At 37.0% G+C, this 18,944-nt stretch overlaps 1 protein-coding gene across 1 annotated transcript in view; it reads left to right on the top strand.

Moving 5' to 3' along the window:
- The window catches only part of beat-IIIc (beaten path IIIc), a 99,278-nt gene that overhangs the window by 12,110 nt on the left and 68,224 nt on the right, over positions 1-18,944 (top strand). Inside the window, exon 2 of the mRNA XM_074093373.1 lies at positions 4,196-4,328. Coding sequence (XP_073949474.1) covers positions 4,271-4,328 — 58 coding nt within the window. The 5' untranslated portion in view covers positions 4,196-4,270. The remainder of the gene's footprint in view (positions 1-4,195; positions 4,329-18,944) is intronic.

An 18,944-nucleotide genomic window follows, 5' to 3' on the forward strand; every position in this document is an offset into this window, starting at 1 on the left:
GCTGCGGTAGGAAAGTAAGACGCATAATGGGTATTTACTTTACTTTCAAACATATTTGGGATCTAAATTTTGAAACACCCATGTATTCTATACAAATATGCATGTTTATGGAATTCTCGGCCTGATGCTGCAGCCAGGATATCCAGAACACTATAGTTACACTCTTGATAAAACCATAGCAGATCGATATATCGTGTTGGATTCGTTTTGATCAGTATTTGATTCTACATACAATGCAATGGTGGCAACAGGATGAGCTGATGCTGCAGCCAGGATATCCAGCACACTAGTACACTCTATAAAAAATAATAGCACAATTGTCGTGTTTGGATTCGTTTTGATCAGTAATTGATTCTACATACAATGCAGTGGTGGCAACACGACGAGCTGATGCTACAGTCAAAAAAACTTAAATTAAAAATTAAAAAAACCCCCGACATAAAAAAACGCCAGCAAAAATAAAAATAAAAACTCCCGAAAAAAAACGCCACTAAAAAAGACAACTAAAAAGTAAAAAATAATTATGCACTACTTAGCTGTTGCCCTTGACTTCATCTGCGAAGAACTCGTTTATCCCTATCCCGCGGGGACTATGCTGATTTTTCGCAATTTAGTATAAGTATCTACATTTTTTTTATCTAAACGTCGTCGGTGTCGGGGGACCGCTAAGGTTAATACTTTAAAAAATACAACATATGTACTTTAGTTTTCTGTTAACCTTAGCGGTCCCCCGACACCAACGACGCTTAGATAAAAAAATATTACTAGATACTTATACTAAATTAACTTAGGCTAATTTTGCGGGAAATCAGCATAGTCTCCGAGGGACAGGAACACACTTTTGCATTTATAATATAGTAGGATTGTAATTTTTGCTGTGCCGAAATTTGCCAAATACATTTACTCTTATGCTTATTAGATACCTTTACTTAATTTTAGCACTAAAAGTAGGTAGATACCGAGAAAATTGGTTGCTCGCGTGCCTAAATTGGGTGCGCGGTTCCTATCGATAGTGAGCAATTTCATAATCAAGTATTACGTACACGTCGTACCTATATTTTTGTTAGCCATTCTTACTCACTTCTATTTTAAGATTTCGTACCTCAAAAGCAAAATCGAAACCCTAATCGAAGCCCCCGCCCCCGAGCCCCCCCTGCGGGGGGCTTCGCCTCTCCGTCCCCCCTTTTTATGACCGTGCCTCTTTTATTGGTGGCTCTTCGTTCCGTTACAAATATAATTCTTACCTAACCTTATAACCAATTATTCTAGTAATAATTATAATAATTATATTGTTTTACCATTTATCGATTTTATATTTACCTACCATTACTTACTCTAATCAAGAAATAGTACTTAATTTATTTTCGGACATAGATTTGGATAGGATTTCGGGCTATGAAAATTCGGCTTAATTACATATATCATCCCAGCCTATATACGTCCCACTGCTGGGCACAGGCCTCCTCTCAGAACAAGAGGGCTTGGGCCATAGTTCCCACGCGGGCCCAGTGCGGATTGGGAACTTCGCACGCACCATTGAATCGCTTCGCAGGTTTATGCAGGTTTCCTCACGATGTTTTCCTTCACCGCAAAGCTCGTGGTAAATTTCAAATGTAATTCCGCACATGAATTTCGAAAAACTCAGAGGTGCGAGCCGGGGTTCGAACCCACGACCCTCTGCTTGAGAGGCGATAGGTCGAACCACTAGGCCACCACGGCTTCTTCAACTTACATATATGCTAAACAATATTATTTAATGTTAATATTATGCTAATATAATAGTCGGGTAAACAATAATTCGACTTATAAAGAATTATGCTGAATTTCGGCAAGTTTAAGATTCGGCGTAAATAAATTATGTGAAACCTGTTTATGCGTAATAAGTTTCGGACATTACAAAGTATGCCAAATAGATATCACTCATCTCGCGCTTGCCGGAACTATACAATTTTTCAGGATAAAACTATCTTATGTCCTTCACAGATTCTTAATTTAATATACCAAATAGTTGTTACCCGCGACTTCATCTGCGAAAAATTAGTTTATTGGTCACCGGCGGGAACTTGGTACCTAATCAGTTTTCCGGAATAAAAACTATTCTATTTCCTTCTCAGGAACTACCCATTCCAAATTTCATGATGATCGTTTGAGTACCTTACGGGTACGTGAAATCGTAACAAACAAACAAAAATACTTACATTCGCATTTATAATATTAAGTAAGAATTTCTGATAGTCTACCTATACCTATAAGAGGGTCTATTTTCAGCGTAAGTACCTAGTAACCACTCCAATAAGTGAAAACGTTAAGTCGTAAAAACCAGTTGCACCTGAGACGTTTAATTCCATTAAAACAGAACCTATGCCTACGGGAAAATGTATTAAGATATAAAAAATAATAGAATTCATAAATTATTTATTAGTGACAATGGTTATGCTAACGAACTATGTTAGTAGACGAATCGATACTGTATAATTATTTAGGTAAGTCATTGGAAATTAATGAATCATATAAATGTATTATATTTGTAGGCAGACACTCGCCTACGATTGTTAACAAATATTCGTATGGACACAGAGTACATATATAAGTATGGATAAATTGAACGTACGGGTACCTTGTTTATTTAATTGTAATGTCAGGAGACGTAGATAGGTGACAGGGATGCATGCCCACACCGCAAAGTCATTAAATTAAACTTAATCAAGCATTAAAAATACTTACATTCGCTAGTTCTGAACAAATACATACTGTGTAGCCAACTATTACAAAGGTCCCACGCGAAACAGCCGCCCACAGAAAACCGATAACGGCTGTAAAGTACGTTAAAATTGTATCTATCGAAATCGATATAAAATGCATATCTTAAATGAAGTCTGCCAAAATGGGATGCGGGTTTTGAAATGCGCATTGAAATATTTAAGGGGTTTTATATTTTACCACATTTACCCAACTAGTGTATATACATACAGACTAGAGAAATATTTGATTATAAAAGTATCGGCGCCCTGGGTATTTAATTAATAGGAAGTCCCAGCACGGATGCCATGTTTACCCAGCAAACCGCAACGTTAACTGCTCGCGCATGCCCCTGTTATTATTATTTATTTTTACACGCGCCCGCGCCGCGCGGCGCAGGTCTTTTTATTTCGTGATAGACCACCCGAACTCAAAGTATTGTGGTAAGAATTATTTTTAGTTCTTTTAAGTAGGCTATTCTAAATGAGTAGAAACAAGGGTTTGTTTAAAATGTTAAAATGGACACATAAGGGCGTTTATGTTTATACTAAAGATACTTACGCTGTCGGGTGCGTAGCTCGACTTCTGTGTCCTGGGAGAATACGATTTCGTGCTTTCGCGGAAAAACAAAAAAAATAAGTAAAAATGAACTGTTTTATTCTACTATTATATTATTATGGTTCAGGAAGTTACAACGGTGAAGGTTTTCGCCTTTGTCATCTGACTTAATGGATATGGCCTCGAATAAGATTGCTAAAATAATTTTGCGTTTCTTTAGAAATACTTATGTCCTTTAAGTTGATCCAATCATAGTTGAAGTCTGTCTACTTACCTTATTCCAATGAGACATTAGGTAATAACATGAAAACCATTTCACGAAATCTTTATCATAAATCAAGATTTTTATAACATACGGCTCTTCGCACATCCCCGAAGATCCTGAAGGATCCGGTCTTAGGCATAAATCTCCGGCTGACGAATGCACCTCGCCCGCGACCCGGAGCCACTCGTCATTCGTCATTCGGCTATCGGCCCTTACCGACCGACATAAAAATACTCCGACGTAACACTTGATTAATGTTCGTAAAAAGCCCAATTAAGCTCCATGCTGTTTTATTTCACTTTACCTCACAGGGGATTGATTTTTTTCGAATTGGGGGCAATTGCCCAATTTTAAGACAAATTTAAGGAAAAAATTCTTTCTTGTTCTATAAGCTAAGACATTTTTTATTTAGCTGTTATAACAGCTTAATTGATCGCAATACCAGCAATGAATTGGTTTGTTACGCGAAAATCGATAGAGTAAATTTATCGCAATAAATGGTTTACAATTTGTACTCTGTACTAAAGCGAAAGTACTCCTGAGAACCAAGTATTTATTTTTCTCTGGCCACTACTAATAGTAAAACCTTTTGCTTACATATTTGTGAAGTGAACATACCTATTTTTGTTGCAGTTATCAAACGATGAGGTTCGCGTCCGACGCTCGGTCGGTTTGGAGTTGCGCGCGAGTGGCCCAGTAAGCAGCAGCATGGCGTTCGCGCACCGATCCCGCGCCCTGCTCTTCGCACTCATCTTGCTGTACCGAGGTATGAGACTTTGAAAGCAATGGTGAAACTTACAGGATATTATTTTAAAGCTGCGCTTCTACCAGAGGATAGCAAGGCTGAGGAAGACTAAAAAAAAACTAATATTATAGGTTCATCCTACGTACTTCGTTCGTTCGTCTTATATTGTTGTGTGTTATAATGTAAGAGTTACCTTCATACCAAATTTAAGGTCTCTAGGACATCTGGAAGAAACCAATAGGTTTGATTCCTCCGCAATTTGTATGGAAATACCTTTTTAATGGCTATCTTTAATTTCGTAGATTTAGAAGTTAGATTTTTCCATTGTTTAATGAGATAGCGCAGTAGCACACCGAAATAGACCTATTTCGTGACATACAACTTTCTTAATTTTTAATACCTTTTTGTTATGCTACGTTACTTTGTCACGAATAAATGATTTCTATTTCTATTTTTATTTCCATTTTTAAATATTTGATATTACATAATTTAAATAGCTACGACTACGCATTCCTGTTAAAAAGGACATAATAGCCGGAATTACGGACAGAAAGACAAACAGACAACAAAGTGATTCTATAAAGAAAGAGTTCTATTTTTGCTGACTGGGGTACAGTCCCTAAAGATGGTAAAAATAGTTAATCAACAGAATATTAATTGTTTTTTTTTTGAAGTAAGTACCTAAGGATTAATTAGCCTTATAAATTACCACAGTAAGCTAGCACTACCACCGACACTAACTTGAGACGCTAGCAGTATGTACAAGAATGCATTTAGTTTGTAGCTCAAATTAATGAGGCAGCAATATAAAGCCTAATTAAAGAAATTATGAATTATAATCTTTATTCGCAATTAAAAAACCGGCCAAGAGCGTGTTGGACACGCCCAAAATAGGGTTCCGTAGCCATAATGATTTTAAAAGACCTATCCAACGATACCCCACACTACAAGGTTGGATGAGAAAAAGAAAATCAGCCCCACTTTACGTCTATGGGAGGTAGACTAGAAAAAATGATTTTTTTTAATTTTTATTGTACTATTTTGTCGGCATAGTTTACATACATATTCGTGCAAAATTACAGCTTTCTAGCATTGATAGTCCCTGAGCAAAGCCGCGGACGGACAGACAGACAGACAGACATGGCGAAACTATATGGGTTCCGTTTTTGCCATTTTGGCTCCGGAACCCTAAAAATGGTTTTAAATTATATATTAATCTGCGATTTAAACCCACGACCCTCTAGGCTGCTGCTTAAGTAATAATAAGTTAAACCAGTAGGCTACTATAACTTTTGCCCATTATTAAAATTTGATTGAAAATTTAGATAGATAAAATTGTAGTAAATAACAAAATTGACGTTAAATCGCAGTTTGGAAACATAGCTGGTTCGACGATGCATGGTACAAATGGCAGACATCACGACAGTTGACGTGTCCCTCGTCATGTTTTATCGACAAGTGCAAATGAACTAGAATTTCGAATACAATTTCATCGAAAATGTCTTTGAATGAATTTAAGGTTTATTACTGTTTTGTTACTTATATGTATCGTCTGGTTGCCTGAGAAATTGGTTAGTGAAATGACTAAAACTTTGTTAGTAAAAAGTATCAAGATAATTACGTTAAAGGTACGCAAGAAGCTTTTGCTAGGCCACCCGGCGGCGCTGTATAACCCCACGGATAACCTTTTCTTTAAGTTACATTTCGACCAAATAACAGTTACGCAGAATTTTGTGATGGAATCTTTCTTTATTTAACGAAATAGGGAAACCTACCTTTACAATTTAAAATGGTGAGCCAATTTACGCTGCAGTATTCGTTCAGCGGGGGCGAAAATAAGTTAACTTGCATCCCTATCAGTTTACGAGGCAGTAAGACTCTTTTTCTCTACTTAATCAGCCAAAGTTGGCACTAGAGTTAATAAAATGTTAACTTGGTCTCCACCCGGATCATCATCATCATCATCATCATCATCATCCCAGCCTATATACGTCCCACTGCTGGGCACAGGCCTCCTCTCAGAACAAGAGGGCTTGGGCTATAGTTCCCACGCGGGCCCAGTGCTTATTGGGAACTTCACACGCACATTGAATTGCTTCGCAGGTTTGTGCAGGTTTCCTCACGATGTTTTCCTTCACCGCAAAGCTCGTGGTAAATTTCAAATGTAACCCGGATGTCCACCCGGATCACCTATGGCCAATAAACTTTTCCCAAAGTTGACAAGGAATCATTATCATTAGTTACATAATGTTTTCCAGTAAATTATTGTTTTGACAGATATTTACCTGGTCATCGATTTATACCTATCCTTATTAAGATTTTATTGTCCAGAAATCAAAGCTGTTCAAAAATAATAAAAGCTCGCTCCACTTCACTCTAGCCTTAGTCTTCTATTCTAGCCAAATCTATCCGAGTTGCCTCTGCCCCGATAAGTCTTGCTCGCTCGCTCCGCTCACTTGCTGCTGCTAACTACTGCGATAAGTTTTTATAGGAAGTTAAGTTTGGCAAAAACAACCTATCCACACATTGCTGAGAAAAGATGTTTTAATAGACAAACAGATTAGAACATTGTTTCGGTGTTTTGCTTGGGCTACAGAACCCTAAAAATTACAATGTACATTGTGACTTAATTATATTTTTATTATTATAACCTCAGTTCGGATAAAAAAAATTGAATTAGCAGGTTTTTGACTGTCTGGCACTTCTATTCATAGATTTCTTTTTTGAAAGAGCATGAAAGATGAATAAACTTATTCTAATCTTACCCCTAATTAGACTTCAAGATCATAAACTTCTATTTTATTCGTCGCTCATTCTATTTTAGTTACCTTTTCATTACAAATAATCTGTAGATACAACAACCTTGATTTTATTACGCTTTAGTAAATAAAATAAATATATGTTAACATGTTTCCTATTCTTTTTTTAACAAGTTAATTTACGAGTTTATACAGTAAACGGTATCATATTTTGTATCTACATTTTTAAAGAAAATAACCAATTTCATTGCTACTGTTAGTAGTTTCCAATAGGAAAATGTTTTTAGTGCTCTACATTTTCAGGACTCGCAAAACTCCTACATAGATTAATAAATTATGCGGGAACAATGACACCATATTATTAAACTATATGAGTTGTGCTGATACATATGTTTTAGGAAAAAAAAATGAAAAAGTGTTGTTCAAATCACCTGGTGCTGGCTTTAACCAGCAGCGAGACTCTACTTTGCCTCTGTCTCTATGTACCTATGTAACGGAATCTTCGAACTTCATTTTTACCCACTTCTAATAATGGTAACACGAAACTCGGCATTTATATGTGGTTCTAATAGAAACACAATAATATGGTACCATCGAGCTGATTTGATGATGGAGTCGGGAGCTAGGCAGTCAGGCACTAGAACACCAAGAGCGAATGACATAACCTAATTTAATTAGCTGTTTGGGTTTATTAGAACGGTAGTCGAGTCTTGCTTGAAATTGGCTCATTAAGTTGAAGGTATTACGAAATTAGCCAATTGCAAGCAAGACCTTAACGTCAAACGAACCCCACGTTACTAACGCCATCTAGCGATATTTCGCCTGTCAAGTAGCCCTCATTGTCTGCCTACCTACGAAATAATGAAATTAGGTATGTTAAGTGACGTTAAGTAATACCAATGTTTTGGTAGATAGCTTTGTCTATCTAATACTCCCAATACATAACTTAACCGCTCTCAAGCGCTACCGTGCGGCAGAGCGGAAAACTAACATAATAACTATGTAAATTTTTTGACAAAATCGTTTTCACTATTAAATATTTTATTAAAATGATTAGTTTGATGCTGCTAAATACGTTACTTAAGCTTTAAACAACATCTGTAGTGAGTATATTTAGTCAAAGTTGAATAGTTAGTGCTTGTATAGGTATTTATGTGTTGATAGCATGTTAGCTAACGAAGAAAACTGAATATAAGGCACTAAAAGTAAATAAGAAAGTTTTGAGTAAATTTCTCATTCCTTTTTCATTGCGCAATTTGTGCAGAAGGGTATGGAAAGCATAGAATATTTTCTTGAAGTCGGAACTATAGGTATTTTGTTTTCGTTGTATGCTTAACCGCTTATTAATGAAAGTTACAAATTCCTTTTACCTATACCTTAATTATGTTTTGTCTGTTTAGGCGCTGGGTGTTATATAAAACTTCCGCGTAATATTGAAAATTTGCAATTAGATTATAAATGGCAAACACTAATTATTCATTAAATAAAAATAGGGGATCGAAATGAAGGGTATCATCAGGCCAGGGTATCACGGCGCATGGCTATCACCAGGTCCGCCCTGGATCAGCTCGGAAATATTTGGAAAAGCAGAAATATCACAAAGGCCACTAAAATGCGACTTGTCAGGGTATTGGTGTTTCCCATATTTCTCTACGGCGCTGAGACGTTACAAGAAAGTGACAAGAAGAAGATAGACGCTTTAGATGCTTTTGTGGTGCTGGAGAAGAATGCTTGGCATATCCTGGACGCAATTCCGAACCAAAACGTCTCAATCCTTCAAGAACTCGGCATCAAACAGCGTCTTTCTTCCATCGTCCGATGTCGTATTCTCACTTTCTTTGGCCATATCACACGTCGAGAAGACACATCTGTGGAACGGCTTGTGGTTCAAGGGAAGGTTTAACGCACGAGAGCACGCGGCAGGTCACCCATGCGTTGGACGGACCAAGTTAAAGCTGCGCTCAACGGTTCACTCCACGAATGTTCAAGAACGGCTTACGGGAGGAATGGCGACGGATTGTAAAGCTTGCTACCACCCCTGATGTGACGACCACGACCACTCTGCCAAGAGCGTGACGAGCAAGAAGAAGAATGAAGGGTATTGTATGAAAGATTCGTGTTTACGAGAGGATGTGAAGTACCAAAATATAGCTACTTTATAGTAAATGTAGTAGAATATAGGTACTAATGTTCTGATTTATTTACTTATCCAAAAAACACATTCTGGGAGGAACAAGGGAGAGGCATTTGTAATAATGTATATATATCTTAAAGCTTAATATTTCGCCCTAGATAAAAATAGCATTCGAAAATTGGCAATATTTTTAAAAAACCTGTCTAACGATAGTACAGGACAGGCTTAGACGAGAATATAAATGCAGTATTTTTTAATTTAGAGATTTCACTTTGTCGGCCTGGTACACCCATGCCAAATTACAGTTTTCTAGTATTTAGTCACTGAGTTAAGCTTCGTAGCTTAGCTTAGAGAGAGAGCGCAAGGTTCCATTTTTGAAATGTCGACTGTACAACTCTTAAAGGCAAAGTTTTCGCAGGAAGGAAAGCAATAATTAGATTCAACGTAGACAATATAAAGAAGTTCCATCCTGATTTTCAGTCTTAACTTTCCTTGATGAGGGCTTCAGCGATGTCCCGTTAAGTGCGTTCAAGAATAGAAGGCTAATCATTGACACTCGCCACGCTGTGGTTATGTCAAAAGCAGACTCGGTCCATAAAAGCTTTACGAGGTATCATTAAATCTTTGACCCCATTGACTAAATTTGGCATAGGCTTCGATTTGGCTTCGTCGAGCATCTTTATTTTAAAAGCACGCTCCTGGCGATCAAATACAAATAGATTACCGTACCAAACTGAATAGCACTATTATTGATCGTTTTATTAGGCTACTTCGCTGAGTACATTTTCCCGAAGGCCGGTTTGTTTGCTAACGTAATAATAGGTACAATTACCGTTAATGAAGGCTAAATTGTAAACTCAGGGCTGCATTCCTAGAGGCAGACGGTGCAACACTGCATACTTACTTAGAGTTTTGTGACCCCAAGTTTTTATTCCAGTTTAGGAGTTACATTTTGACTATTATAGTATTACGTACGAACTATCTTAGCAGCAGATTGAAATAAATGATTGATTCAGGCAGAAGGGTTTCTTTTTGTCACTTGGATTTACGGAACCGTAAAAATAAAATAATAAGAGTAAATGGGGGAATTAATTACACGCTTTGAGATGGAAAGTGTTTTATCGATAAAAGTCCAAAACCCGAATGGACATCACTATTTCTTGACAATCATAAGTCGGTCTTTGGGTCGACCAATGAGAGACTTTCTTTATCCCCGGCAGCCTTCTCTAAGGTGTTGAAATGGTTTTGAGGAACATGTGCGTCTTTTATCACCCCACTGGTTTACTGCTGCGTGATTCAGGCGTTACCCTGCGGAGGTCCATATCAATGAACTACAACAATTACTTTGCTACTCTTTAACTACTCGGCAAAACAGAGTTACGTCTGTGCGACACATTGTGTGTTTTCGTACAGACACCCGCTCTCTTCCATTTCGACATGAATCGACATATGTCACAAAGAGCTAAATATCACTCACACATATCATTCAAGACGCCAACACGCTCAAGACGCTACGATACTTGAGTTTGTGTGACATAATGTTAATTTATGTAGAAGCCGAGGAAACATATTTATGTCACCGAGACGTATCTGTTTTGCATGTTTGATTCAAAAATAATTTAAAGTCATTTATTAATTATAATTGTTTTGAAGCTTCTTAACCCTGAAGACGTTGGCACGTACGTATTACTCGTATACATAGTGAGAGTCGGAATTGAAGTGGTCATGCTCGAACGCGCGTCGGCCTCCATCATCGCAAGATCTTCCGAGACGTGACCTGTCATAAAACAATTCCACTAAAATATTCCGTTTTGTCTACTAGAACTTAATACCTGCCTGTAAAACTACATGCTTCAAGGTGCTGATAAACTTGGGCCTTCACTCCTAATGAGCATTCTAGAGATTGTTACTTTACAGGTAAAAAGCTCACAAAATAAACAGCAGGGCTACTACGAAACTCGAAACTCGAGGTTCGTGTCGTGCGGTCCCCCTCGCTCTCGTTTTAAAGAGTATAAGTGTCAGAGGGACCGCACGACACGAACTTCGAGTTTCGAGTTTCGTAGCAGCCCTGCAGGAGCGGTTTAGCGAGCATTTGATGACCGGATGGCTAAGTGGTTAGAGAACCTGACTATACCAGGCGCCATATAAATCTGCCTAAAAGTTCATTACTTAATACTCAGTTTTGACGCATTTTTGAGATACATTTTTTATGCGACGTCTTTACGTTACTCCCGGACTGTGTTCGAATCGCGTAACGGTATAGTGCCTATTCAATTATTGGAATTATACCTTTATAGTTTTTGTGGTACTAGTCGTGGCAATGAACTTTTAGGCAAAGTTAGGCGGCGGAAGGTATACGAAGCTTTAGGTCCTGCGTTCGATTCCCGGCCGGGGCAGATATATGTATGAATAATTCGTATTATTCATACATATATATATATATTTGTTCTCGGGCCTTGGATGTTTAATATGTATTTAAGTATATATTTATTTATTAAGTATGTTTATCTGTTCCTAGTATCCATAGCACAAGCGTTGCTTAGTTTGGGACTAGTTCAATTGGTGTCAAGTGTCCCATGATATATATTTTTTTTAATTTGGTATGGAGTTTGTTTGAGACATGGAAAGAACAAAATGTGTTTATTCTGGAAAATTGCATAGTTTTAGCGCGGAATAGCGATAAAAGAATGTTTCGCAAAGGAAGTCTCTGATAATCGGTATTTAAAAATAATAGCATAAAGAAAAAGACAGAAAAATAATTCTAGTTTATCAAAACTGACATAGTTCGGTCATCATCACTATTATCTGCCACACCACAACAAAGCGTGTTTAAACATTTATACGACTCTATTTCTAGGGCCGATAGGATATTTTTATATATATATTCTTATTATATATTTTTATATATAGGATACTTTGGCAGACTCCGTTTGTGATCCGTTTGGTGCCACAAACGCCCAGTGCTCACAGTAGTTTGCTCCATGTTTGTTTACATTTCATCTTTTCAGAAATTATTCCACACCACACCGTTCGATCATACCTTAAATTTACAGAAATCATAACCCAATATGAAAATGCATTTTAGGTGACATTTTCGATACATACAACGCCTATTACCGATGCCACTTACACTTACGAACAAAAATAACGAGTCACATTTCACACAATTTTGGTTTAAAAGTGTTCCGTTATTTTTGCTCGTCGGTGTTTACATTTTGCTCGGTTAGAAGATAAAACGAATGCTTTCTATTGAAATTGTCCTCCTCGTCGAGTCGGAAAAAACGAATTAAAATCGCATTAGGCAATCCAGTTCCCGCCTAACTTTTCCAGTCCGTGCACCGCGTCTCGGTGTATCGGAATAAATGACCCAAACTTCGTTTATTTATATACAGTTCTTGCTGAATATTTATGTCTCCGTTCCTAATTTCACATTTTTAGTCATTCCGTATATAAGTTTGACAGAGTAGAGAATTTCTTAATTTCAGTAGCATTTTTTTAAGAAAAACACAGGGAGGAACTTTTCACTCGAGACATTTGAATTTTGATTGACTGACTGAAAATAGCAGTTCCATTGTATAAGTGGGTGTGTATTAAAGAGCTTGTTTTCAAGGTTTTTCGAATGGTCTGAATTGTTTGAGCAATTATATTAATGTTTGATTTAACGCCGGACGAGCAAATTATATGTATGGATAAGAAAGCGACCGTGAAGTCATTTTACACACGACATTAAATTTAAATAAATAGTTATTTGTATGCGCAAACCAAACATACAAAAATATTATTATATTTTTAACTAATATTAGGTAGGTAGTTGGTCTTTAAGCTCCGAGTGATTTTTGATATGACAAGTAGAGTAGGTATAAATGGTCTAAAGCAATTACTTTGCTCACCCGCGAACTAATGATAGCTACGTGTTTGTGCAAGAAATGTGTTATAGTGTGGAAATGGAGGAACTGCATGAACACACATTTCTTGCATAAACGTATAGGTATCATAAGGTCGCGGGTGAGCAAAGTAATTGTTTCAGTTCATTGATATGGACCTCCACATAGTAACGTCTGATTTGGCACTCATGTGTCTGTTTGTCTGTCTGTCTGTCGGTAACAACCAATTTGCTCCAAAACTACTGAACCGATTGAGTTCAAAATTGGTTTACATATTTTGTAAGTCGCTGACCAAAGTTAGTTTTTCATTTAACACACTAATTAAATAACAATGTAAAATAATAGACTTGAAATTTGGCATAAGGATAAATTAGCGATGACAATGCAATAATGAGTAAGTAAGTACTTAACATCAACAAAAAAACTACTATTTAAAACTATTAACTAAGTATTTAAAACTTAAAATTTTCACAAAGTTATTTACCCGTCTAAATTTTGCGTCCAATCGAATCGGACAGAAATGAATGCTAAGAAAATACTGTTACGAAATAACAAGAAAAAGATAAACTGTAAAATTTATTCTTGACTTAATCTAAGGCCGATATCAAATGAGTATTTTTATCGGGAGCACGCGCGGCGTGGCCGGCGTGCTCTGGATAGAGCTGTAGCTCTCCTAGAGGAAAGGACACCTCGTTGGCACGCCGAGCACGACGCGAATTACAGCTTTGCCTGCATTGGCGAAATTAAAACGACACCATTCACCACCACACCACACGCCCGTACCACATCGCATAGCTTCATTTGCTTCTACATTTACGTAGCATACTTTAGTAGTGCGGTCATAATTTTCCCAAGGATGCTTATAAAAAATGTTGAACCGAGTCACGCCTGTTAGTTGTTGCGAGCTCAAATAGGATAATCGCATAGTTATTGCCCATGTTGGAATAGACACTAGCCACGCCAACCGCTCGTTTATTTACATGCTATAAGCCATAACTCGCTTATGTGGAAATGTCTTACTGCCGCCGTGCCGCCGCGCCGTTCATGCCGCCGGCCGCCGTACTGTGGCGTCTGTACATTTCTTTTCCTTTTTCATACCATTTATTTAGGAGGAGACAATGGGATGGAATGTGAAAAGCAATCACTGCTACCCATGATCATCCAAATTAATTAGGAAAAAGGTTGAAAACAAAATGAAAAGTGTAGAGATATACCCATAATTTTCAGGTTGAATTGATATTTCAAAAACGAGTCGTCCTCTCTAATTTTAGTTAGAAGGAAATTAAGAGCAACTCGTATACATTAAATGCAACTTAAAGAAAATCAACGACAGTCCTGGGAATATATACCCATAATTTTCAGGTTGAATTGATATTTCAAAAACGAGTCGTCCTCTCTAATTTTAGTTAGAAGGAAATTAAGAGCAACTCGTATACATTAAATGCAACTTAAAGAAAATCAACGACAGTCCTGGGAATTCGTAAACCTTTATAGTTACTGTATTTTCTTGTCCGTTTCAAGCAATAAAACCGCTAATGCTGTACTCTGTAAACTTAATGTATATTTAAAATCACGCCAGTAGCAGTTAAGCTAAAACAACAAATGTAATTTAAAAAATACCTCCGTAAGCGTATACAGGAATTCCCGTCCCGAGCGAGTATCTTGAGTATCAAATACGTCTACAGAGGCTATTCTGCTCTAAGAATAAGAACAAATAACCAAAGTCGTTTCCATAAAAATATTGAACAATATTTTAGAGTAGTGTGTGTGTGCGGCGTCGGAGCGGTATCTCCAATATCTCCATACATTTCGCATTACTTATGCATAGAGTAGAGATTGAAACGAGTCGCGTAGTGTGCCGTCATCGGCATTCAAGCAGGTTGTGAGCGATTTGTGCTCACAACCGAGTCACTGCCGTGACTACTACCACGCCACTGTTGCCGCTGCCGTTTGTGCTACGGATATTAATATCACCTTCATGGCACTGCTAGCTTCGCCGGTCATTTTCGAGCGGATTCACCTTTAAGGTTGCTGCTTTTGTTTCAAGAAAAATAAGCCCTTGATGTTAAGTATTTAAGTTTCTGACAAATTCAGCTAAAAAAAAGTGAACACACATATTTAGTTCCATCCCAGCCTATATACGCGTCCCACTGATTTGCACAGGCCTCCTCTCAGAATGATGATATATTTCCAAATCCAAGTACCTAAAAACTTCTTGCCAATACCTTCCCTTTATTACTATTATTACAACATAGCCACCATCAATTATCTAGTCCCTGATTATTTTAGATTACCTGTTTGGATTCACGCGGCTCACTTAGCCTGTCCAATCACACTTCAGCTAGGCAGTATTGGCAACCACATCCGTACGAGTAACTCGTGTTTTGGAGCGCAGTGGATCGTTTAGGAATACGCTTCACTCCGCGCATCCTGCGATCCATTTCTCTTTGTAGATGGACAAAATAAATTCATTTAAACCAGGTATTTGTATATTCTCGGTTGTGTATTGTTCGTATTTTGTCGTTTGCGTCTAAACATTGTAAAAATGTTGAAGTAAAGTAAAATATAAAAAGATATAAAGGTAGGTCTCTACAGTGATAAAGGTTTCTCGCAAAATATTGTTCCTATATCTGAGTGAAAAATCTTACTTACATATCCAATTGAAAACTTTCTTCATTTACTGTTTTCAGGATGTTTTTGTATAAATTGGGAGTTTAATTTCAACGCTCGAAGAACGTACTACTTGTATTCAAAATTAAAGTCGCTTTGCATACAAATTACAGCCTACTGTGTAGTCAGAGTCTGTTTGTTGACGTTACACCAACACTACTAACATTATTGTCTTTGTAACTTGTAAGTTTATTAATAGGATTGAATTAAATAATGTCTTCTTAAACCGTACACTGAGTTTCTTCACAGGCACTTAAATTATTAAAATATTATTACCTATATAAACCTTTACCATTACGTATATTTATAAGCTTATCGATGTACTACAATCAGAAAACTTTAGTAAAATCCTTAATTCTATTGATAATAGGACCATTTTCTTCTGGGCCAGTATAGAAAATCATAATGAAGGTACCTTTTTTTTTGTACAAATTTACCGGGTTTTTATATCCCAAATCTTAAAGGCTTGAGAGGGTATATAAATCCATAACGCAAATCATTCACTAATAGCTATAATTAATCAAATACACTAGTTGCTTACTACTGCAAAATTACGATACCTACAGGAGTTTCTATCACCAATACCTTTCTGCGTAGCAAAGACCAAAGTGGACGTCATTTGCTAGCAGCGTGCGTGCGTCGCAGACGGCTGCGGGCCCACGGAACCCGCGGCGGAAATTGTTCCGCGACCCTCTTGTTATCTCACCCCTGTTACCGGGGTAATCGCCGCTTCAAATAATTTATGAAATATGACATAATAACCTTTGTAATAAAGGCTAGAGTGTTGCCGCGCGGATAAAACACTTGACGTTATTGTTATTGGCGAAAATCCTGAACAAGAGAGTAGGGACAACAAGTGCTCTTCACGACGATGTAAACGGAGATAACTTAGACGAAATATCAAGCAGGTCTATGTAGGACCCGTGATAGGGCCTCTCAGGGGTTCTAGACTAGGTTAGGCACTTAATTATTTTTCCAATGAAAAGGCTGGATGAAGCAGTAAGCATGATACAGGCAGAGTCTATAGGAGAAATAAAAATGAGGTACTCGTTATAAGGAAGAGCCTATGCACCTTTCTGTGTACGCTACTCTAAATACAGTTTTTTGTGTCGTATAGATTTGAAATGCAGCTATTTGCTTAAGTTGATATATTTAATAAATAACAATCATATAAAGCAAGCCGTGGTGGCCTAGTGGTTTGACCTATCGCCTCTCAAGCAGAGGGTCGTGGATTCAAACCCCGGCTCGCACCTCTGAGTTTTTCGAAATTCATGTGCGGAATTACATTTGAAATTTACCACGAGCTTTGCGCTGAAGGAAAACATCGTGAGGAAACCTGCACAAACCAGCGAAGCAATTCAATGGTGCGTGTGAAGTTCCCAATCCGCACTGGGCCCGCGTGGGAACTGTGGCCCAAGCCCTCTTGTTCTGAGAGGAGGCCTGTGCCCAGCAGTGGCAATCATATAATGTAGGTAACGTACGTACTTAAAATCAAAATTTGTATTGACATTCCCCAGAAATGGTCACCAAAAATGTCAAATAAAATATATGTTAATAAGTTTTTTTTAAACGAAATTAATAAAATTTTCATAAGAACATTCGTTCTAGTTAATAAAGCTCCTCCGTGATCCGTGAAAATGCCATTCAAAAGTGGTAAAAATCTGTGTAATGAAGGTGTAATGCGAGAAGACAGCAGCTGAAGTAAAATTTTCGATTATTAAAATATCTAGAAAATATCCAGCTGAAGTGAAATTGACAATCATTTCATAATCTATATAATGCTATAAGTAAAACTGCAACTCTTCTCGTATTTCGAATTCACTTCTATTTTATACCATTTCCAAATGATAGATTTAAAGGGATGATTACAAAAATCGGGCTCCGGGAAAGCAGCCCAGATGTGTTGTTGTTTTAGTTCACGTAAAATTTCAAAACATACTAACATCTTCAGTTTAAAATGTTAAGGAAATATTGAAATCAAGAACAGTAACTCTCAGGATTTATTAAATTAATTACTTGATGAACTTTATTTTCTCAAAGACGAAAATCGTTTCCTTCACATAATAAATAGGACAGGTTCTTATTTTTGCTATACATTTTTGCTCTATAGCCGCGATACCAACTATCGTCTCGAAATGTTGGGCCGTAAATAAAAGTAAAATATTGGCAACTACTTAATCTCTACATTATAAGATTTGTTCCAGTGTTATATATCTCTAGATTATCGCCGACGTTATTCTACATAGAAATTGTTATTTTATTAGGTTTCACTACAAAACTATTGCAGCAACTCATCACAACTGATTCACTTAACCGTAACTAAGGTATCCAATCCAGTCAGATAAAACTTTTATTACTTTTTTAATACAACTCTATTAAGAATCGTTAATGTACGTATAAGTCCAGTAATGTTATGCAGAGATAATTTGAAAGAAAAAAATGAAAAAATAAAACACGAACATATAATTATAAATTTCATAAAAAAAAACTTAACACATAATCTTCAGTGTCATGAACGCCATTTGCATGTGTTATTAAAATTAATATAAATTAGTATAGCTTAAATTAGTGTACCCGCAGTTATGATGTCATATACGTCTAACTTTTGCACTATTTCAATAGCGAAATTCAGAAAACCAAAACAACTCCCAGAAGCATACGAAAAATAGCATAACCGGGAAGGTTACTCTCCTAAGAGGCTTTCGAAAGCGAAATGTTTCAGGATGCTGTTTCTAAACTCCGAAGTTTTTCTATTTTTGTGTCCGTTCCTCTATCTGAGGCTTTTAGCTCCGGAATGTAGGTTTGTCTGAAAGTAGGTTTAGTTTATACTCATAAAAGGTAGAATTGAATTATTAAACTTCACTACCTCAGACAAAATTAAAATACATATCGATACTTTGAGGCTCAAAGGGCGTAAAGGACATTTGGGCGTAGGTAAAGGCACTCTCTATGGCATCTTATACAGTTTTTTTTCTATTGATCAGTATAATTGACGTAAGAAAATTCGCTCAAAAATGTCCTTTACGGCCTGTGTTGTTTTAGTCCCTAAACACACTTATTTTTAAAATTTACAATATAAAGAACAAAAAAATTACGCTAATTAAAAGCTGTAATTTATAATGCAACTGTCCTTTACGACCACCAAATATTTTACCGTCAATTTTGATTTCTTATGACCGCAGCATAATAA

The sequence above is a fragment of the Choristoneura fumiferana genome, chromosome 10 (assembly GCF_025370935.1).
Source record: "Choristoneura fumiferana chromosome 10, NRCan_CFum_1, whole genome shotgun sequence".
In the NCBI taxonomy this organism is placed as follows: domain Eukaryota; kingdom Metazoa; phylum Arthropoda; class Insecta; order Lepidoptera; family Tortricidae; genus Choristoneura; species Choristoneura fumiferana.